At 41.9% G+C, this 22562-nt stretch overlaps 1 protein-coding gene across 1 annotated transcript in view; it reads right to left on the bottom strand.

The window, feature by feature from the left end:
* The window catches only part of ARL5A (ADP ribosylation factor like GTPase 5A), a 37680-nt gene extending 33653 nt beyond the window's left edge, over positions 1 to 4027 (bottom strand). Inside the window, exon 1 of the mRNA XM_040357968.1 lies at positions 3837 to 4027. Coding sequence (XP_040213902.1) covers positions 3837 to 3882 — 46 coding nt within the window. The 5' untranslated portion in view covers positions 3883 to 4027. The remainder of the gene's footprint in view (positions 1 to 3836) is intronic.
* Between the last annotated feature and the right edge of the window lie 18535 nt (positions 4028 to 22562).

Below are 22562 nucleotides of genomic sequence, written 5' to 3'. Positions count from 1 at the left end.
GCGACGTGGCCCCCAAACAAAATTGACGTCCTTTTTTCCCCACAAATAGAGCTTTCTTTTGGTGGAATTTGATCACCTCTGCGGTATTTATTTTTTGCGCTATAAACAAAAGTAGAGCGACAATTTTGAAAAAGATGCAATATTTTTTAATTTTTGCTATAATAAATATCCCCCAAAAAGATAAAAAAAAAAAACTTTTTTTTTTTTTTCCTCATTTTACAGTTTTGTTCAAAATTATTCAACCCCCCAATGCTGTAAAGGGTTTTAAGGATTTAGTGTACATTTGCAATTGTATTCAGAATGAAATCCTACAAGGACTTCCTAAAGAACCATATGCAACTAAAATGACATCAATTGGTTTTGTAATACAGTAGTAAATGTTTATTTTGTGAATTCTTCATTTACACAATTATTCAACCCCTTAAAGACTACCACTCTGAAGAACAGAGGTTCATTGAAGTGTTTTCAATCAGGTATTGAAAACACCTGTGGATGTCGGAGAGCACCAATCAGGCAGCTTTAAAATGACTGTGATACTCATCTCCTTCTAGACATTTACTGGTGTGGTTACAAACATGGTGAAGTCAAGAGAATGGTCCGGGAAGACAGAGAAGAGGTGATTACTCTTCACAGGAAGGGCAATGGCTATAAGAAGATTGCAAAGATGCTAAACATACCAAGAGACACCATAGGAAGCATCATTCGCAAATTCAAGGCAAAGGGCACTGTTGAAACGCTACCTGGTCGTGGCAGAAAGAAGATGCTGACTACGACTGCTGTGCGCTACCTGAAGCGTAGAGTGGAGAAAAGTCCCCGTGTGACTGCTGAGGAACTGTTCAGTAATGTTACCTGTTTATTACACAAACGTCACCAGGGTTTATTCAATTTATACCACCTATTTTATTCCCCGAACGTCACCAGTTTTATTCCGCTAATGACACCTGCTACGTCACAAACCAGTTTTCAGTCACCAGTTTTCCCACAAAAGTCACCCGTTTTATTCCACTACGGTCACCTGTTTATTATACCAACGTCACCGGGTTTTGTTTATTTTACATCACCTGTTATGTCACTTGTTTTATTCCCCACACCACTTGTTTTAGTCCACTTTCCCCCCCGTTTTATTCCACTAATGTCACCTGCTTTATTATACCAATGTCACCGGGTCTTGTTTTACATCACCTGGTGTATTCCACTAATGTCACCTGTTATGTCACTTGTTGTATTCCACCGTCACTTGTTTTATTCCCCACACCACCTGTTTTAGTCCACTTTCCCCCCCGTTTTTTTTTAATAATGTCACCCGTTATGTTACAAATGTCACCCGGTTTATTCCACCAATGTCACCCCGTTAATTACACTAATGTCACAAATGTCATCCGTTTTATTCTACAAACATCACCTGTTTTATTCCACTAATAATGTCACTGGGTTTTATTCAATTTACACCACTTCTTTTATTCCACTAATTTACACTGTAGTGTGGTTTGGTGCGACATTGTCACCACATCCCTGGATAGATATTTACATACAAGAAATATTTGGGGGGGGGGGGGTTAACATTGCCACGAAATAGACCATGTAAAAAAACAAGTTGCTGGATTTTAAGGTGTCTAAAACTTTTAATGATGCATCAATAAAATGTAAAAAAAAAAAAAATACATATATAAAATAAATTTCAACAAAATATATATATATATATATATATATATATATATATATATATATATATATATATATATATATATAAGTGATGTCAAGCGATTACAATTTCTAATCGCGATTAATCGCATTAATGTCATAGTTAACTCACGATTAATCGCGCGATTAAGGAGGTTCACCCTTTAAAACATTTTTTTTTTGTTTTCTTATTTTTTTTTTTTTTTTTTTTATAATATTAAATTGTGTTTTTTTATTTTTTTACATTTTGATCACTTTTATTGCTGTCACAAGGAATGTAAACATCCCTTGTGACAGCAATAGGTGGTGACAGGTACTCTTTATGGAGGGATCGGGGTCTAAAAGACCTCCGAACCGTCCTTTGCACTTCAAAGTATTCAGATCGCCGAAAACGGCGATTCTGAATACTGTGTACTTTTTTAAATCCGGCGCCATTGGCAGTCGAGAAACCCGGAAGTGACGTCATGACTCAAATGAATCAAAGCCGTTTACGGCTTAGTGTCAGTCTCCACCTGGACACAGAAGGCGGCGGATCGAGTCTCCCGGTGGGACGGGAGGCCCGGTCAGAGCGGCGAAAGGCGGCGGGAGGGGGGGATGTCCCCTCCCACTCCTCCGGCATAACAACCGAGCGGCTTTTAACCGCATCGGTTGTTATGTTTGGATAGCCGATCGCCCGCTCTAAACAACGGTACCGGGATGATGCCTGCGGCTGCACGCATCATCCCGGTATAACCCCCGAACGCCGCCTCGTTAATCGCGCGATAAAAAAATTGACGGCGTTAACATGGGTTTGTGTTAACGCCGTTAATAACGCGTTTAACTGACAGCACATATATATATATATTTTCTTGTTTTATTTATTGGCACCATTAAAATCCCCTAAAAAAAAATATCACTTGTATGTAAAGGGCCAGATCCACAAAGAAGTTACGTCGGCGTATCTATTGATACACCGCGTAACTTCTAGGATGCTCCGGCGTATCTTTGTTTAGTATCCACAAAACAAGATACGCCTGAATGGGGGCTAGATCCGACTGACGTATGTCTTAGTACGCCGTCGGATCTTAGGTGCATATTTACGCTGGCCGCTAGGTGGCCTTCTGTTGATTTCCACGTAGAGTATGCAAATTAGCTAGATACGCCGATTCTCAGAACGTCCGGCCGGCGCATTTTTTTACGCTGTTTACGTAAGGCTTTTTCGGCGTAACGTTACCCCTGCTCTATGAGGCGTACGCAATGTTAAGTATGGACGTCGGGCAAGCGTCAAATTTTCCGTCGTTTGCGTAAAACTTTCGCTGCACACCCTTCTAATTAGAAAGTATAGGTTGGCACTGGGATACCCCCACGGACGGCGCATTCGCTATTAACAAAAAAAAAAAAACGTCATTTACGTGGGGTCAAGTTGAATTAACATAAAACACGCCCACATCTTTTTCATTTGAATTCCACGCCCTTACGCCGACACATTTACGATACGCCGCAACTTTAGACGCAAGTGCTTTGTGAATACAGCACTTGCCTCTCAAAGTTGCAGCGGCGTAGCGTAACTACGATACGCTACGCCTGCTTAAAATTACGTGGATCTGGCCCAAAATGTTTATTCCACCAATGCCACACGTTTTATTCCACAGATGTCACCCGTTTATCCTCCTATCCCATTTCTTTATTTTCCACCACCTGTTACATTCTATGTATGTCATCGGTTTTAGTCCATTTCCACGTTTTCTTTTATACAACATAAAACACGGATAGATCGAACGTTAATGTTAAACATTATTTGAACATGAATGTCCAGGTAACACTGGGGTGTCGCCATGGTGATCCGTGGTGCGTCGCCATGAACAGATGGTACCATAGCGCAGAGCACGGGTTGTGTACGTTCATCTGTGGTAGGATGTGATAATAAATAGGCGGTCTTAGTGTTTGCACATCCCACAAGAACGCGCCAAATAACAGCGCTTAGGTGTGCCTGGGCTCCTTGTGGCAGGAGAACCCCCTCCATCACTGTGAGGAGCGCTGCTGCCACCACCCCGGGGGAGTGGGAAGTCCCTAGCTAGGCCTCCAGCTGTCAGGCCATGCTGGGACTTGTAGTTCCCCAGCAGCAGACGTTGTCATGTGACTCCCCCACAGACAGCAGGGTGTGCGGGGCCTCTTACCCTGGTTGCTGAAAAGCCTCCATATCTTGGTGAATAGGATTCCCATGCTAGAAGGCGTCTCCGTCCGCTTCACTGTTCCGCTCCTCCCCGGGCATCACACGGCCCTCCTCATCTCCGCCATGTCTACCGATTACACCCCACTCTGACACTCAGCCCAGACGCACTGCTAGTGACGACAATAAAGATCACTGCTCGCCCTATTGACCTCCACCTAGCGAAGCATACCTGTTCTAATATTGTCCCCGATAATGCAGACATTTTCCGTTAGTCAATTCCATAAGCTTTCATCATTTTCTGTTCTTCGACAAAATGGCCGCGCCCGCTAACTATGGCCCGCGCATGTGGGGACAATTTTCACACCAATAAACGATGAGTGGCTGATATCACTGAGAATGTTTGCTACATACAATAGTGCATTGTTGTCTGCGCTTCCCAGGTCTGGTTTAGACTTCGGCTGCCATTTTGCCTGAGTCAAAATGAATGTGTTGGAGATTATTGTATTCGGGCCCTTATAAAATGACGTTTAATTAAAGGGATACACATTTACATATTGTTTCCAACATAATCTGGATTTAACCCTTTTGTTGCCATTACAGTTTTTGTTTTTTGCACACATGCTTAACCACTTCAGGATTTGGCTGCCCAATGACCGGGCCCCTTTTCTGCGTTTCGGCACTGCGTCTCTTTAACTGACAATTGCGCATTCGTGCGACGTGGCTCCCCACAAATAAAGCTTTCTTTTGGGGGTATTTGATCACCTCTGCGGTTTTTATTTTTTGGACTTCCATTTTTCCACCCCCACTTTTATTTTCTGAACCACAGCACCAGGGATTGGAATGTAGGCAGACACAGAGGGGTAGGGGCAGGCGAAAGAGGTGAAGAGGTGCAGATCAAGCCCTCTCTCCTCTCCCGTCTGTGTGTGCGGGGGGGAAGGGATAAGAGGTTGGTGATGTTGGCTTTGAGCAGTGTGAAAGAGTGTAATGCACACTTTTGGCTTACACAACTGCTGCCAGCAACCCTGCTGGGAAGCCATAGTCCGGTCTGAATAATGTATTCGGGTTTCAGGTGGTCTGCAACCCGGACGCATGATTCCAAACCCAAACAGCCTGGGTGAATTCCATAGAGGTGGCAACCCTAACTAAAAAATGCATTTCCTGCAGAAAATGCGTGGGAATGCTGAATAGCTGAATTGCCAAAGCTTAAATCTGTAAGAAAAAGTTGAAGCGAGAATCAGCATTCCCACTAATTAGCATGTTTTTAAAATTAATTACCTTTTGCAGGAGCTGCCCAATAAAATTGCCCCATAAAATTTCTACCATCAAAACTGCCCCCATCATATTTCCCCCATCATATTACCACCACAAAACTGCCCCCATCAAAATTTCTTATAGTAAGTGAAAGTGCTAAACCTGAATCTTCTTTTTTTATTGCAGATGTACGCAGTATTTACTGCAGAGACAGCTCACAAGGCAGGAATGCCCTAGTGAGCGAGACAGAATATGAACGCTACATTGAGGCTCCACCAGCATGTGACATTCACAGCATGTGACGTTCACACGGAGACTTCGCCAGCATGTGACGTTCACACGGAGACTTCGCCAGCATGTGACGTTCACACGGAGACTTCGACAGCATGTGACGTTCACACGGAGACTTCGACAGCATGTGACGTTCACACGGAGACTTCGACAGCATGTGACATTCACACGGTGTCAGGGAACTCCTGTGAGACGTTTTGCACACAGACGTGCGTAAGCGCATTGCCTTTGTCATAGAATGTCTCACAGGCGCGCGCATGCGGGCACGCATGAAAACAGACGCGAGCACGCGCGCACACGTACGAGCCTAATCCTGTTTGGCGCCAGACAGCCTATTTAAAGGGAGTCTGGGCTCTCATGCTTTACTGACTGATCTTCAGCTGTGTTCCTGAACCTTGCTCTGATTCTGTGTGTCTTCCCAGTATTTTGACCCGGCTTGCTCTTGACCTTGGCTCTGTGTTCTGTTCCTGTACTGATGCCCATCTCTGACCTGGCTCAGTCCCTGACTCTGGCTCTGTCTATGATTTGGTACCTCTCTGCCCGCTTGCTGACAAACCTGGCTATTCCTGAGACCTTGCTCTTGTCTATGTTCCTGGTTGCTGTTAACCCTCAGTTACCTGCCTGGCTGTTACCTGTTTTAGCTCAGCTCACCACAGTCTGCTCCAGGCCACTGAACCCTGCCAAGCTGTTCTCCCAGGACCCCCGGGTCCAGGCACTCGTGTCACTCTTGTCCTTCGGCTTCCTCTGTCTCACCTTCAGCGGAGCCAGGACAGGAGATATAAGAGAGGCCGACCTCATCAAATCAGTCTCCCATCCGATCCCTGACACATGGAGACTTTGCCAGCATGTGACGTTCACACGGAGACTTCGCCAGCATGTGACGTTCACACGAGACGTGTACCTCGAGCCACACCAAGGAGGCAGCAGGAGTTTAGGGGGCTTAGCAGGTGGCTGAAGAACTGGTGCAGGAAGGAGGGGTTTGGCTACATGGAGACCTGGACTGACTTTTCAATTGGTTATTTTCTCTACAGCAAGGATGGACTGCACTTAAATGAACAGGGTGCAGCTCTGTTGGCAAAGAAAATAGCCCAAAAGTTGGGAATTTCTTTAAATCAACCACGTGTCATTCAGACCAAGACTCCTTCAGCGTGCAACGATTCTGTTGAGACTCGGGCAGAATGTAACTTTCCCACTAAGACTCCAGCAGATTGTGGCGTTACCACTGAGACTCTGGCAGAATGTGACGTTCCGGATGAGACTCCTCCCGAATGTGACATTCATGAGTCTTCTTCACAATAAGTCACCTCCAGAATGTGATGTTCACAATGAGACCCATCCAGAATGTGACATTCACAATGAGACTACTCCAAAATGTGACATTCACAACCAGTCTCCTCTAGAATGTGATGTTCATAATGAGACCCCTGAAGAATGTGATATTCACAATGAGACTACTCCAGAATTTCGCGATCACAATGAGTCTCCTCCAAAATGTGATGTTCACAATGAAACCCCTCCAGAATGTGACAATCGCATAAAGAATTCACCAGCATGTGACTTTCACACAGAGACTCCACCAGCATGTGATGAAGATGGGGGCAGGGTACCAGAAAGGATAGGCACATACTAGTGGTAGGGGATTCAGTTATTGGAAGAATTCAGAGGGCAATCTGTCACAAAGACCATTATCGCCAAACAGTATGTTGTTTACCGGTTGCCCGGGTTTGGAACATTGCAGATTGCATGGACGGATTATTGGATGGCGCTGGAGAGGACCCAGCTGCCATGGTATATATCGGTACCAATGACAAAGTTAGAGAAAGATGGAGCGCCCTACAAAATGATTTCAGGGACTTGGGGGCCATATTGAAGAAAAGGTCCCCCAAGGCAATATTTTCTGAAATACTGCCTGTACCTCGAGCCACACGACAGAGACAGCAAAAGCTTATGGTACTTAACAAGTGGCTGAGAAACTGGTGCAGGGAGGAGGGGTTTGGCTTCATGGCGAACTGGACTGACTTATCAGGCCGTTACCATCTTTATAGTAGTGACGGATTGCACTTAAATGGGAGGGGTGCAGCTTTCTTGAGATTGAATATGGCCAAATTGTTGGAAGAAAATTTAAACTAGGTGATGAGAAGAGGTTGATTTGCTAGTGAATATGAGGGAGAGGATCTTCATTTCAAGCCATCATGACAGGAATCCACTACATCATCAATCTCTTAAATGATTCTCATAAGCAGCTTCTGAATCACCAACTATCAATTTAGTTGGACAAACAAGACAATTGGCTGTTCCTAAAATTAGACTCAGCAAAAAGTTTGAGGTACCCTCCCAGGGGCCAGGTACGGCTGTATCAACACAGGTCCTTACACTGGTGGCGGCTGCCACTCCAGTAACCACAGGATCTTCCCATCAGCCCTCTATTTCCTGTTTTTTTGCGGCTTCTGAATCACCAACTATAAATGTAATTGGACAAACAAAACTATTGGCTGTTCCTAGAAGAAGACTCAACAAAAAGTCTGAGGAACCCTCCCAGGGACCAGGCATATCTGTACCAACACAGGTCCCTACACTGGTGGCGGCTGCCACTCCAGTAACCGGAGGGTCTTCCCATCAGCCCTTTATTTACCTTTCTGCAGCTTTTGCAGAAGCTTTAAGGTTCGACAATACATTGCCCAAACATAATCACCTGTAAAAAAAAAATTGTCTGAGATATTGGTGGTAAACTGCTAGGCCCGAGGGGAACCGAACCAAGCCCTCCAAAAGTTGCCAAGAGTGTAAATGTAGACATTAAGCTTTAAGGTTAATCAAAAATATAACACTCTAAAGGGAAAGGTAGAACAAAGGGGGAGTATGGAAGAGGGAGAGAGGGAGGAAAGGGGGGAGAAGGGAAGGTTGGAGGAAGAAGGGGGTGAGGGTTTGGGGGAACCCCCACACCCCTTCCTTACCCGCATCCTTCCATCCCCCCTACTTTCCTCCCTCTCTGCCTCCTCCATACTCCCCCTCCCCTTATTCTAGCTTTCCCTTTAGAATGTGATATTTTTGATTAACCTCAAAGCTTAATGTCTACATTTACACTCTTGGCAACTTTTGGATATGAGGCATTGAATGGTCCCCACGCTCACCTGACCTAAATCCAAAAGAACATCTTTGGGACATGTTTCGGTCCATCCGGTGCTGCCAGATTGCACCTCAGTCTGTTCAGGAGCTCAGTGATGCTCTGGTCCAGATCTGGGAGAAAATACCCCAGGACACCATCCGTCGTCTCATTAGGAGCATGCCCTGATGTTGTCAGGCATGCATACAAGCACTTGGGGGCCATACAAACTACATAGAATTTCAGCAAAATGGACTAGCTTGCTGCATAATTTTCTCACTTTGATTTTTGGGGTGTCTTTGAATTCAGCCCTCTGTAGGTGGATAATTTTCATTTCCATCAAATGATGTGCCATCTTTTTATTCCTAACACTTTACCCAGTCCATATCACTATAAATATCCAGCATGAGATTTTTGCCCGTTAAAGTGGAGTTCCACCCATAAATATAACATTACATCAGTAGTTTTAAAAAAAATTCATTAGTCCTTTAAGAAAAAAAATATTTTTTTTAGATGCCTTCAAAGTGTTGTTGCTAGGCAGAATAGTTAATCTTCCCTCTTCCTGCACCTAGGTGCTTAAGCTTCCTAACCTACACCGCACAGACTCCTGGGAATGTAGTGGGTGTAACTTTCCAGGAGTCTGTGCACTCCCCAGTCTCAAAGAATCATGTGACTTGGACAGTACAGGTGCTGAAACCTGATCTGAAACCTATTACACTGCTTGTGCAGCACTGAGCATGTGCGAGATCTGCAAGGCGGAAATCCAGGAAGTCATACAGTCTGGCTTCATGATGCCCACACTTAAGATGGCCCCAGTCAATTTCTATTTTATAAAGTGTCTAAATGCTGTAACAACCTAACAAATAGATCTTAGTTTACAGACTAACTTTACTAGACTACATTAAGCTTGTGTATTACAGGGGTATTTATATTTAAAAAGTGAAATTGTGGCCGGAACTCCGCTTTAAGATCTGATATGTTTTCAAAGTGTTCCTTTAATTTTTTTGAGCAGTGTATATTGAAGTTTTGGATTGCTTATGTTGAGTTGCCGTTTGGATTCAGGACCAGCTGTACCCATCAAGTCGACTGACTCTTTAAGCGGTATATGCCTCTCTAAGTCATTTATATGGGGTAAGCCTCCTCTTAGCGGTAAAGGTGTTCCTGGCTATCGTCTTTCTATCTAGAGGGTTACATCTGTGTTGGACTCTACACTCCAATTTGTAATTTTTTTCTGTACTTTCAGACTGTTGCCACCCTTTTTTATTGAATGGATTCAACCCTCATTCTGTATTTATATAAATTTTTTCACTGATAGGTGGAATTTATAACTATTTAGAGTGTTCATTTGTCACGTGATGTTGTTATTTGAGATAATTGATGATTTTTTTTATCTACATATTGGATTTTCTACATTTAATTATGCGATTAATTTCTCTTATTATACAGGATTTATATAGCGCCAACAGTTTGCGCAGCGCTTTACAACATTAGGGAAGACAGTACAGTTACAATACAATTCAATACAGGAGGGATCAGAGGGCCCTGCTCGTCAGAGCTTACAATCTAGTAGGGAGGGTCAAGTGGAACAAAGGGTAGTAGCTGTGGGGGATGATCAGATGGACAAATTTAAAATACAGTTGTTAGGTGTGGGTAGGATAGGCTTCTCTTAACAGGAGGGTTTTCAGGGATCCTCTAAAAGCCAATAGAGTAGGAGATAGATGGACAGATTGGGGTAAGGAGTTCCATAGGCTTGGAGAGGCTTTGGAAAAGTCCTGTAGATGAGTATGGGAGGAGGTGATGAGAGAGCTATAGAGAGCAGGAGGTCTTGAGAAGAACAAAGAGAACGATTAGGTTGGTATTATACATTAATAAGCGCTACACTTTTTTCATATGTCCCTAGATCACGAATAGAGGGTAAATCGTCAAATGGGAACACTAGCTGAACACTAGGGATTTCCTCCCACTTCCTGTTTTGGCTATGGCACAACAAGTGAAGGGATAGCTCCACAATGGTATACAGATGGCAAAAAAAAAAAAAACCTGACAGGGTTAGTTTTGTCTTTAGTTCTACTTTAAAATGCATGCACACTAGGGCCTATAGGTGTGCCCATTGCATTAGGGTATATTTATATACATAATGGCACACACACGCTTATAAATAAAATGTAAACAAAAACAAACATTTTAAACTGTATTAAAACATGGATGGTGTCAGGGTGTCAGTAGGACAGTATAAGTAGAGCAGGTGACATGTCAGAAAGGCAGAGATTGGTATCAGTCAGTAGAGCAGTGTATAGTGTCAGTAGGGCAGAGGATGGTGTCAGTAGTCTGTTTTGTTTTATTATTTATATATATATTTTTTACAGTTACATTTTTTTTTTTATTACAATACAACTTTTTTTTTTTTTTACAATTATTTTAGGAGCCACGTTGGCAGGCTGTGGTAAAATATGAGGGGTCTAAACAGACCCCTAATGTTTAACTTTTGACTAGGGCAGCATGAAGAATCTGCGACCTTTTTGAGATTCGGCACTGCGTCGCCTTATCTGACAATTGCGCGGTCGTGCAACGTGGCTCCCAAACAAAATTGGCGTCCCTTTTTCCCACAAATAGAGCTTTCTTTTGGTGGTATTTGATCACCTCTGCGGTTTTTATTTTTTGCGCTATTAAACAAAAATAGAGCGACATTTAAAAAAAAAAATAATAATTTTACTTTTTGCTATAATAAATATCCCCAACAAAGATATAAAAAAAACTTCGATTTTTTTTGTGAATGCGACATCATGGCGGACACATCGGACAATTTTGACACATTTTTGGGACCATTGTAATTTTCATAGCAAATAAATGCAATAAAAATGCATTGTTTACTGTGAAAATGACAATTGCAGTTTGGGAGTTAACCACTAGGGGGCGCTGAAGGGGTTAAGTGTGACCTCATATGTGTTTCTAACTGTAGGGGGCGGGGCTGGACGTGTTTACACACACCTTTCCCAGTTCTTCAGCTCCTGTGACCAATCGCGGAACACCGGCGGTGATCGGGTCCGCGGGTCCCGCGGCCACGGAGCTTCGGACCGGGGCGCGCGACTCACGGCTGGGCTTAAAGCGGGAGTTCACCCAAAAATCAACTTTCTGCAGTTAGATCCAGCATACTGCTGACATCTGCAGTATGCTGGTCTTTTTATTTTTATTTTGGTACTTATTGTTTTAGCAGTATTTGTTCTATGGCTCCGAGCAGGGATTACTTCCTGGTATAGGCGGTCCCGAAGACAAGCAAGTTGATTAACAGCCTTCGATAGCGCGTCACGGCTTCCGAAAATCCACACGAGTGACACTCGGCAATTTACGGCACCTGCTCAGTCAGCTCTACACGGCAGGCGCAGGCGCCGTAAACAGCCAAGTGTCACCTCGGCTGTTTTCGGAAGGCGTGACGCGCTATCGAAGGGCGTCAATCAACTTGCTTGCCTTCGGGAACGCCCATTCCCCGCTCGGAGCCATAGAACAAATACTGCTAAAACGATAAGTACCAAAATATAAAAAAAAAGACCAGCATACTGCAGATGTCAGCAGTATGCTGGATCTAACTGCAGAAAGTTGATTTTTAGGTGAACTCCCGCTTTAATGAAACACGTACAGGTACGTGATTGTGCTCAGCCGTGCCATTCTGCCAACGTATATCGCGTTAGGCGGTCCTTAAGTGGTTAAATTGTTGCCTATAATTTTAGCATCTGCAGAACAAACCCTCCGGGTTCACATTATTGCGGTGCAGGAACCAGCGTAAAACCAGTGCCAGTTCCCGCATCACTTCTTCCTCGCAGGCAGTTCACACTGCCCTCTGTGAGCCTGCTGTGGGTGTCAATACAAAGTTAATGACTCCATCAGATCAGTTCACATATCACAGCACAAACTGTGAATTCAGACAGGAATAGGATCGCTAACACCCATGTGATCCAATTCCAGTGCAGGAAAAAAAAAAGGTTCCTCCACCTTTATCATGCAAATCCAATAAGGCCCCGTACACACGACCGGATCGATCCTCTGGGATTGATCCGCGGATCAGTTCCAGCAGATAGATCCGGTCGTGTGTACGGCCTAGCGGACATTTTCAGGCGGATAAAAATCCAGCCGACGGATTTTCAGTGGATAAAAATCCACTGGAATCCTGTCCGCCGGACTTATCTGGTCGTCTGTACAGACTCACCGGATAAGTCCATCTGATCCCATCCCTCGCATGCGTCGTAATGATTCGACGCATGCGTGAAAGTATTTACATTCCAGGGTCGCGCACGCCGCCGCGTCATCGTCGCGGCAACGGCGCGGCCACGTCACCGCGGATGTATTCCGCGGGGATTTTGATCTGATGGTGTGTACAGCCATCAGATCAAAATCCGCCAGAGGATTCATCCACTGGAAACGGTCCGGCGGACCGTTTCCAGCGGAAATCCTCTCGTGTGTACAAGGTCTAAGAGTTCAGCCATACAATCTGTATGGCTGAAATTGCATTGCACAGACATCGCATGTGATCTGCACAGCAATGCGGCCCGAATCACATGGGATGGGCTAAATGTAACATTTTCTGCACAGCTGTTATGGTACAAACTCAAATATTTTTCATCTAGAAAATAATGCAAACGTTTCCATTGTAGTTGTTTGACACATTTTTATTAATCAATGTTTTAAATGTTTCCATTCAAGCCAAAGAAAGACACACCACACATACATGTACAAGATTTTTTGTTTATTATAGAAAAAAATGTTAATGCAGTTAAATTTTTTTTTATTTTTTTACACTTCTAAATTCCATAAAACAAGTCCAGAGGAATTAGGATGCTGAAAGCATGCAGTCTGCATTTGCTTTGTTAAATGTTCCTTTTTTTCACAAAAATAACACCAATGTTTTTTTTTATCTCTGTAAGCCACTAAAGCAAGGGAGAGCAGAGCATGCAACACTGTACGTCTTTGCATAGTCATTTTTTTTTTACCCAGCATGCCTTGTCAAATGCTACACATATCCATAGATAAAAGTAGAAAGGGTTAGTCAGCAAAACAATAAGAAAAAAAAAAAAAAAAGAAAAAAAATATACAAATTTTTTGACTGTTTTGGTTACGTAAAGGCAAAATTCATTTCCCACAGTCTAGCTTCAAATGGTCAGCTTTGGGTAAACATGTTTTACAACAAAGGTGTAAATACTTCAAACGTGTATTTGCTTTATACGTTACTTGCTACCACTTCAAGAATTATTTAAGATTATTTAGAGAATGTCAGTATTATAATTGCTCAGCCATTCTTGAAATTCCTTTATCATAAACTCTTTTTAAAATACACATAAACCACTGTTCAAACACAATCTACATATGTGCTCTTACTAAAGTGTTCCCATCCCCAACACACAGTAAAGAAAGCCATTTTGGAAGTAAGACCACAGTTCTATATAGTGCAACTTTTTTGAGGAGCTAGTGATATCAGTGAGACTTGACATACAAATAAAAAATGTATATTTTTATCTAAAAGTATTTATTTTATTGCTACCTTACACGTGTAACCTTTTTTAAAATTAGTATTTGATTCAAATTAGGATTAAAATTTCCTTTTTTTTTTTTTGTAGTTTGCACTTGTAGTGCAAAGTGGATTTGCCTTTCGTAAAAAAAAAAAAAAAAAAAAGGAAATTTTAATCCTAATTTGAAATTTCCTTTGTCTTCCATTAAAATTTGAGTTTATGTCAATTTGGGGAACAGTTTGTTTGGAAATGCGTGCACTATGGTTACAAATTTCCAAGCCTGTTAAATTGCTTACTTTTTCAATCTAAAAAAAATTAAATAAAAAGAAGCTGACAAAATGGTCCATTTATTCGCAGCTTCGATTAGAAAATTGTTTTTTTTTAAAACTGGTTATTGAAAATTTGTACTGAAATGTGTTTGGTAGGTATGATGGGGGAGAGATTTCATGTCAAAAGTACGGATTTCATCAAAATGAAGACTCTGCATTTAAGTCGTTGAACTGCTTAGGTGAAATTTGCTTGAAAAGACAAAAAAAAAAAAAATGTATTCCTCTACGCTTTTCCTTTATTATTTAAAGCAGGGGTGTCCAACTTGTGGCTCGTGGAACCACATGCAGCCAAAGATGACTATGAATGCGGCCCAATACAAAATCATAAAAACGTACTTGAAATTTTAGATTTTTATTTTTTTTTTGTAAAAATACATTTACACGTGGCTGAAGAAAAAAATGAGTGTCTCTTTACTGGACTTATACAGGTTTTATCTTCCCAAAGAAAAATCTCCCACTCTTCACAATTACGCCTTATTTATGTCATCAGTTTTTGGCGGCACCTAGATTTGTGAGCAACTATTTTCAAGGATGAAGCACATGAAAAAAGGCAAAATTAGAACCAAAATATCTGATGAGCACCTTGAGAATTGCTACTACATCCATCAAACCAGATATTGATGCGTTAGACCCGGTTAGACAAGTCGCGTCCCATTCTAGTGAATAGAACCGTTCTAATAGGAGCGACGCAAGTCGCTCCGACTTAGAAAAAGGTTCTTGTACGACTTCGGGGGCGACTCGGGGCGATTTGCATTGACTTCTATACAGAAGTCATTTTGCAAGTCGCCTTGGAAGTCGTCTTCAGGTCGCCTGGCCGAGTCGCCCCCGAAGTCGTGCCGCCCCTGTGTGAACCGGCTCTTAGTTTATCAAAAACAGTGTCATATATCACACTCGTTTTATGTTGTCCTCTTTTACATTTATACAAAAGAAAAATATTACAAAAAAAATAAAGTTTTATTACTCAGATAGGAACATTAAATCAGGGATCATTAATTTGTGATCTTCTTTACTTTTCAGCTCATCTATCCTTAGACAATTCCTCTTCTTCCAATGTGGCCCAGGAAGGTCAACAAGTTAGACACTCCTGATTTAGAGTTTGTTTTGGCTCTATTTAGGTTAGTATATTTTATTTTATTTAGGCAAAAAAAAGCAAATTTTTTTAAGTTAGTTTCGTTTTTATTAAACTTGGTGTTCTTCGTATTTGTGTTATTTTCCTTTTTTGTGTGTATTTGATCAGTATTTGTAAACTGTCGCCATATTTATGCAATTAATGGCAAAATGTAATGGAAAAAAAGGCAACATTTCTTAGGTTAGTTTTGTTTTTATTTAATTTAGTGCTGGTTCACACTACCGCGACTTGGCATCCGACTTGTGTCGCCCGACATGAGAAATTCAATTGAAGTGAATGAGAGCCGTCCTAATGTACACACTACTGAAGTCGCTCCGACTTCATAAAAGGTTCCTGTACTACTTCAAGGCGACTTGTACCCATAGATTTCAATGGAAGTTGCCTCCAAAGTCGGATCACCATCTTAACTGAAGCAACTTTACAGGAAAATAAAAGTTTACTCAGGTACCAGTAGTCACAGGAGTTCAATGATGTCACTAGTCCAGTGAGCTAATTCTGACTTATTACACAGAGTAGGACAGAGAGCAGTAAGGAGGACATGTTGTGCTGAGACCCAAAGCAACCAGTCAGATTTTAGTTTACTGTATTCAGATCAATAAAATATTAATTATGATTGCTAGAGGTAAATTTGCACATCATTTTTGACCTCATTAAATATATTTAATGCACATTCTGAGGAATTTAAACCTTCAAAATGACTTATTTGCCACAAAATGGAGGCTTTTTATGTGTGAAGGTGACCAGTCCCCTATATTACAACCTTAATTTATTTTTTTTTACATCAAACTGCAATCCATATGCATGTTTTTTTTTGTATATGAAAAACTAAATGTTAGGTTTCTGAAGCGAAAAATGAAATGTACGCATCTATAAAATTAAAATTCACAAACTGCCATTAACTGTCACAAATGACCATTGCATGAAACGCTTAATGAAGACGTCTTTAACCGGCTCTAACATTTTACAGATTTGCTTTTTCAACTATTTTTCATTAATAAAAACACAGCTGCCATACCGGACAATCATAATATTTGATTTTGTAAACTAATCACCTTGTGCTAATTAATACAAATGTGCTTTATTCATTCTCTTTCAAATATTTCCTAGATTTGGCAAAATATATATATACTGTATATATTTATATATATTTATATTCTAGCTCTATACATTACATTATTTGGTCTATTCACCAGAAAAACAATTCAGGTTTACATGTGCCCAAAAGATACTATTGCATGTGGTAAGTGCACAGTTAGAGATGGAGTCAGAAGTCAGCCAATCAGCTGTGTGAATGGTAGGCACCGCGGGCGGAGAAGAATGTAAACTGTAATTCATGGAAAGCAACAATGGAGCCTTCTTGTTGAGGGACTACAGCTAAACCGGAGCATGCCAAGACTTGTAGTTTATAATTTACTGGAGGGCCGGATGATGCCCACTGCTTTAAATAATGTACAGAACACCACATTAACCTTCAGCAAAATGCATCCTTTCTGAAATACTTACACCTACCAGCCATGCATAGGTAGCATAGCATTCTTGTGTGCGAAGGTGCATTAAAGGGAACCTGTGATTTGCCCATTTGGGGCCAGGCAACAGGATGTATTTAATGCCCCCCCTCCCTAGCACCTCACCTTCTCCTCCTCCAAAAGCTCTGTCCATCCATCAGGGGGCGAAGAAAATTCCTGGCACTACTGGGCAAGGAGGAGCATGTGACTCACTACCTTTACCATCATGTTGAACAACTCAAGCTTTGTGATTGGCTAATTGCTGTCACATGGGCGTAGGGACACAGCCATTAGTCCTGTGTAAGCTCTATATACAGTGACTCAATGATAACACAGGGTTGTCCATTGATCAGATCGGCAGGGGGAGGAAGAAAAGATAAATATGCGCTGCTGGGGAGTAGGCCATTAAAATTAAAGCAGGTGCAATGAAAGTGAGATTTAAGCTCTAGTCAGCTTAAAAAAATTGAACAACACCCCCCCCACACACACACACACACACACACACAAATATGCAGGCCAAGTTCCTAATTTTGACTAGTTGTAGTGTCATAGGAAGTATGCTTACCTTACACCTCGGTCAAACAATAGCTGGTTATCCACTCTTCTTAGCTCCCGGAAAGTGGACGGCATCATGGCGTAAATGCAGGACCAGTAGTGGCTGCTGGTCTTGTTTGTATATGAAGACTGGGGTGAGATGTGAGAAGAAGTGACCAGAGAACAAGTGTGGCTTTGTGGGACCAGTCATCACAACTCACTGCAATTGGCAAAACTGGAGAGTGCAAACTTTGGTCCAGCTGTGCGTGGTAGCCAGTCAGCTTCTAACTTTAGCTTGTTCAATTAAGCTTTGAAAAAGAAACCCGGAAGCTGATTGGTTACTATGCAGAGCTGCACCAGATTTTGCACTCTCCAGTTTTAGTAAACCCCAATGTGTTTTAAGGGACAAACACATTCCCCCTTAGAAATGTTGATGGTGCGTAAATGGACTCAGGTATCAAACAAATCTGTGATTTAAGGTTTGGAACCCTTTCAAGAGGGCAAGTTATGCACTAAAAAAAATATATATGCATATATCTGAGGGGACAGACAAATTTCATTTTTTTGGCCAACTTAAAGGGTCACTAAAGGAAACATTTTTTTTGCTGAAATGACTGTTTACAGGGTATAGAGACATAATAGTTAACTGATTCCTTTTAAAAATGATTAAAAATAGATAAAAAACAATCATATAATGTGCCTGCAGTTTAGTTTTGTTTTTGCTGTTGTTTCCTGGTTCTCTGATGTACAGAGCCAGAGAGCCAATAGATGGCAGTGAAGGTTTTGCAAAACGAAACTGGATTGGTGCTGAGGGGTTTTAATCACACCTCCTTGATTAGTCACCACAGTGAGAAATCTCCCAGTACTGTGGTGATCAGAAAACAGACAACCAGGAAGTGTCCAGAACAGAGAGGAATTACAGCAACATCAAAGCAAAAACGAACAATGAGGACATGAAACCAGGACTGCAGTAAGCTAAAAAAAAAATTCCTTTAGTGACCCTTTAAGTTAGGCTTTAATAGTAAAAGCATGAAACCCCATGAATTAAAAGAGAAGCATGGGAATGATTTTTAAAAAATTATACTCACCTAAAGTTCCTCACCGCCAATCAGGAGGTAGGTCTGTAAACTTGTTTACCGACTGGCCAAAGCGTCAGGCGATCCTATTGGATGCCTAGCGCTTTGGCAAAAGACACACAGTAGAGGAAGCTGGAGGAGCGGACACCGTTGCCTCTGCTGCCGCTGCCCGCACCCCAGGGGACTGGGGAGGGGTGCGGGCAGCCAGGTAAGTGCAGGGCCGGGCGAGGGGGGATTGCTGTGCCACACCCACCGGCGGGGGGGGGGGGTGATGCTTGCTGCTCCCCACCAAAGAAGAACCCACCAGCCGCCACTGCTTTGTACACTTTTTGTTTTGATAGGAAGTATTTAGAAGATTGAAGTCTCAAAAGAAAAAAATGAAGGCTCAAAAAAAAAAAAAAAAAAAATGAAGGCTCAATTGGGCTTTAGCAATTAGATGTGGGAGACCCAGTAGTGGTTTTGTGCAATTAGCTGTGAGATAATGCCCCATTGAAAGCAATAGAAGACTGACAGCCCCTGCAGCTATTTGTGGCCACTCACATGTTCATGGAATGAACATCTGCAATTGATCACCTGTCTGCATCCAGGGCTAATAGTTCACATGTAATTGCTGCTTGAGCGATTACACATGAGTCCCCGTGAGTAGCTGTGGGAGCCGTCAGCCTCAAATTCTTTTCAATAGGGCTTCCACCTACAGTTAATTGCCAGAAACCCTTGCTGGGTCTTCCAAATCTTATCATGTGTGTGAATGGGGTCTTAGGGCTCGTTTGCACCATGTCTGTTGAACTGCGTTGATCTGCAAAGATCAATTGTTTTCTATGTGTTCAGTTTGCACCATAATGCAGTCTTAAGGTGAGCTGCATGTCTGCATTTTTACGCAACAGAACGCAGCACTGTGTGCCACAATGGTGCAACAGAGTTAAATAAAAATTTATTTTGGAATATTTCAATAAAGTTAAAAAAATAAGGAATAAAATGTAAACAGAGCACACTAGTTCATTAACGGTATACATTCGTAGATGCTGAACGAGCCCTTAAGCATGTTGCCAAGTACATTGGTTACGAGGTCAGCAGTAAAATATAAATAAAATAAATAATAAATAAATAAAAATCACATAATCTGCTCATCATAGAGAATACTGCTTATACTTTTCTACCTATAAACATCTGAAACTATTGTCACATTTGTGCGTAGTGCAGTATACAGCAGCAGTTATCAATCAGATTTAAAGTGAACCTGTCTTTAAGAGAAATATGCACTTGCTGACTTGATTTGGAAAATGCGAGCTGGTCTGTTTTTATGCCGATCCAATCACTTCAATACATTATAAGTCACTGACCAGGAACAATTTTGCAACAATTAAAGCCATTAAATGCACATGCCAGTCAGGCAATTATCATTTTCTGATGAAACAATCATATATGACATCTCTCTATATTTCTGTCAACACAGGTTCCCTTTAATTTTCCAAGACATTTCTGTAAAATGTGATTGTTGACTGGTGGCTATAGGTTGTTACAATTTGCCAACTGCCCTTTGCACCAAAAGTACAAAAGGGTAGTATTGTGTAGATACCCAAAACTATGAATCGCCCTTATTGAGTCTTGCGATACTATGTCAGAGAAGTGAATTCATATTGGATCTCATTGGATCTATGGTAGTGCATGACCCCCCTGGAATCAGCTCCAGGATAATATTCAGTTTAGCCAGGCATTTAAAATGGCACATACCCCAAAATGCAGAAATGGTTAAAGAGTAACTCCACTTTTGTTGAGAAAAAAAAACATTCCCCTCTGTGTGTAGAACGTGAGACCCACAGGCTGCTTGAGGCCAAGTGGCATCAATAAACATAGGTCAGGGGGAAGAGGGTTGGGACTTTCACGGCACTGATAGGAGACCGGGTTGGTATAAAAAACAATATTTATTTACATAAAACAGATTACAGTATAAAAACATTTAGGGACAGACCCCACAGATCAAATTGGATAATACAACCAACTGTATCTAATAGGTGGAGCCAATGACCTCGAACGGTTTCTTGGCTGAACCACTTCTTCAGGAGGGTCTAAAAGATATTTGTAAAAAACAACAGTACACTTTTCTGAGGGAGTTTTTTACTCCCTCAGAAAAGTGTACTGTTGTTTTTTCTAATGATGCTGTATATACATATATTTTCTTTGCTTGTTGTTTATTATATTTTACAAATATCTTTTAGACCCTCCTGAAGAAGCGGTTCAGCCGCGAAAACCGGTCAAGGTCATTGGCTCCACCTATTAGACACAGTTGGTTGTATTATCCAATTTGATCTGTGGGGTCTGTCCCTAAATGTTTTTATACTGTAATCTGTTTTATGTAAATAAATATTGTTTTTTATACCAATCTGGTCTCCTATCAGTGCCGTGAAAGTCCCAAACCTCTTCCCCCTGACCTATGTTTATTGATGACACTTGGCCTCAAGCAGCCTATGGCACTTTATCAATTGGGTCTCACTTTCTACATACCAAACGGGATGCTGGCACATTTAAATTGTTTGTACAATTAGCCTAATAGAGGCAATACTCTCCCTTTTCGATTCCCCTCTGTGTGATCTCTGTACATTGCAGGGATTTAACCAAACCTTGATGCAAACTCCTACCTTTTGTTATTCTGAAGCAATCCCTGTGTGTTCCTCTGTGCCCCTGTGTTTAGTGAGCCTAATGGGAGTGGTTTCATAATTATTAGTCAGCTGCAGCAGCTGCAAGGCTCTAATGAGGAAAGCTGCTGGGCCTGCATCCCTTTATCTCACAAAAAATGACATCTTTGTTGCAGGGGATGCCTGAAATCTGACTTGTATCTTTGTGCAGACTTCTGGGAAAATCAGTGAGCCAACCACACAGGCAGGAATTATGTTTCTGGGGGGCCTTCTGCATACATTCTGTGTACAGAACACCTCCAAGTAGCCATTTTGCATTTAATTTTCAGAAAACTACAGCAGTTGCAGATTGGAGAGGAAAGTTTTTCTTTTTAAATACAATAAATTACAATATGATTTGTGTTGCAATTGTATACGCAATATTTTTTCTTCATTTGCTATTTTTTTCCCATGAAAGTGGAGTTACCCTTTAAACGTCTGTTTGAAAAGTTCCGGTCTCCTAATTCAATTCTGTAAATAAAGGCCTCTTAGTAGTGGACACCGGATATGCCATGGGGTTGATTTACTAAAGGAAAATAAACTGTGCAGTTTGCAAAGTACAGTTGCTCCAGAGCTTAGTAAATGAGGTAAAGCTACACTTTGAAAACAATACCCAATCACGTACAAGGACAAAAAAAAAATGCATTTTTGCTTGCACCTGATTTGATGATGGAAGTCAGCAGAGCTTCTGCTCATTTACTAAGCTCTGGGGCAAGTGCACTTGTAGATTCTATGGGCCAGATCCACAGACAAAGTACGCCGGCATATCTACTGATACGCCGGCGTACTTTCAAATTTCCCGCGTTGTATCTTTAGTTTGAATCCTCAAACCAAGATACGACGGCATCTGGGTAAGATTCGACAGGCGTACGGCTTTGTACGCCTTCGGATCTTAGATGCAATACTTCGGCGCCCGCTGGGTGGAGTTCGCGTCGTTTTCCGCGTCGGGTATGCAAATTAGCGATTTACGACAATCCACGAACATAGGCGCGGCCGTCGCATTTTCTAACGTCGTCTGTAGTCTGCTTTTTCCGGCGTATAGTTAAAGCTGGTATTTTGCGTTGTATAGATAGACTTGCCATGTTAAGTATGGCCGTCATTCCCGCGTCGAAATTTGATTTTTTTTTATTTTTTGCGTAAGTCGTCCGTGAATAGGGATGGACGTAACTCACGTCTAAGTTAAAAAAATGACGTCCTAGCGACGTCATTTAGCGTAATGCACGGCGGGAAATTTCGGGATGACGCATGCGCAGTTCATTCGGCACAGGGACGCGCTTCATTTAAATGAAACCCGCCCCCAACCCGCCCAATTTGAAATCCGCCACCAGAAATACACTACGCCGCC

Source organism: Rana temporaria, chromosome 6 (genome assembly GCF_905171775.1).
Source record: "Rana temporaria chromosome 6, aRanTem1.1, whole genome shotgun sequence".
Classification (NCBI taxonomy): domain Eukaryota; kingdom Metazoa; phylum Chordata; class Amphibia; order Anura; family Ranidae; genus Rana; species Rana temporaria.
This window is presented reverse-complemented; position numbering and strand designations above follow the sequence as displayed.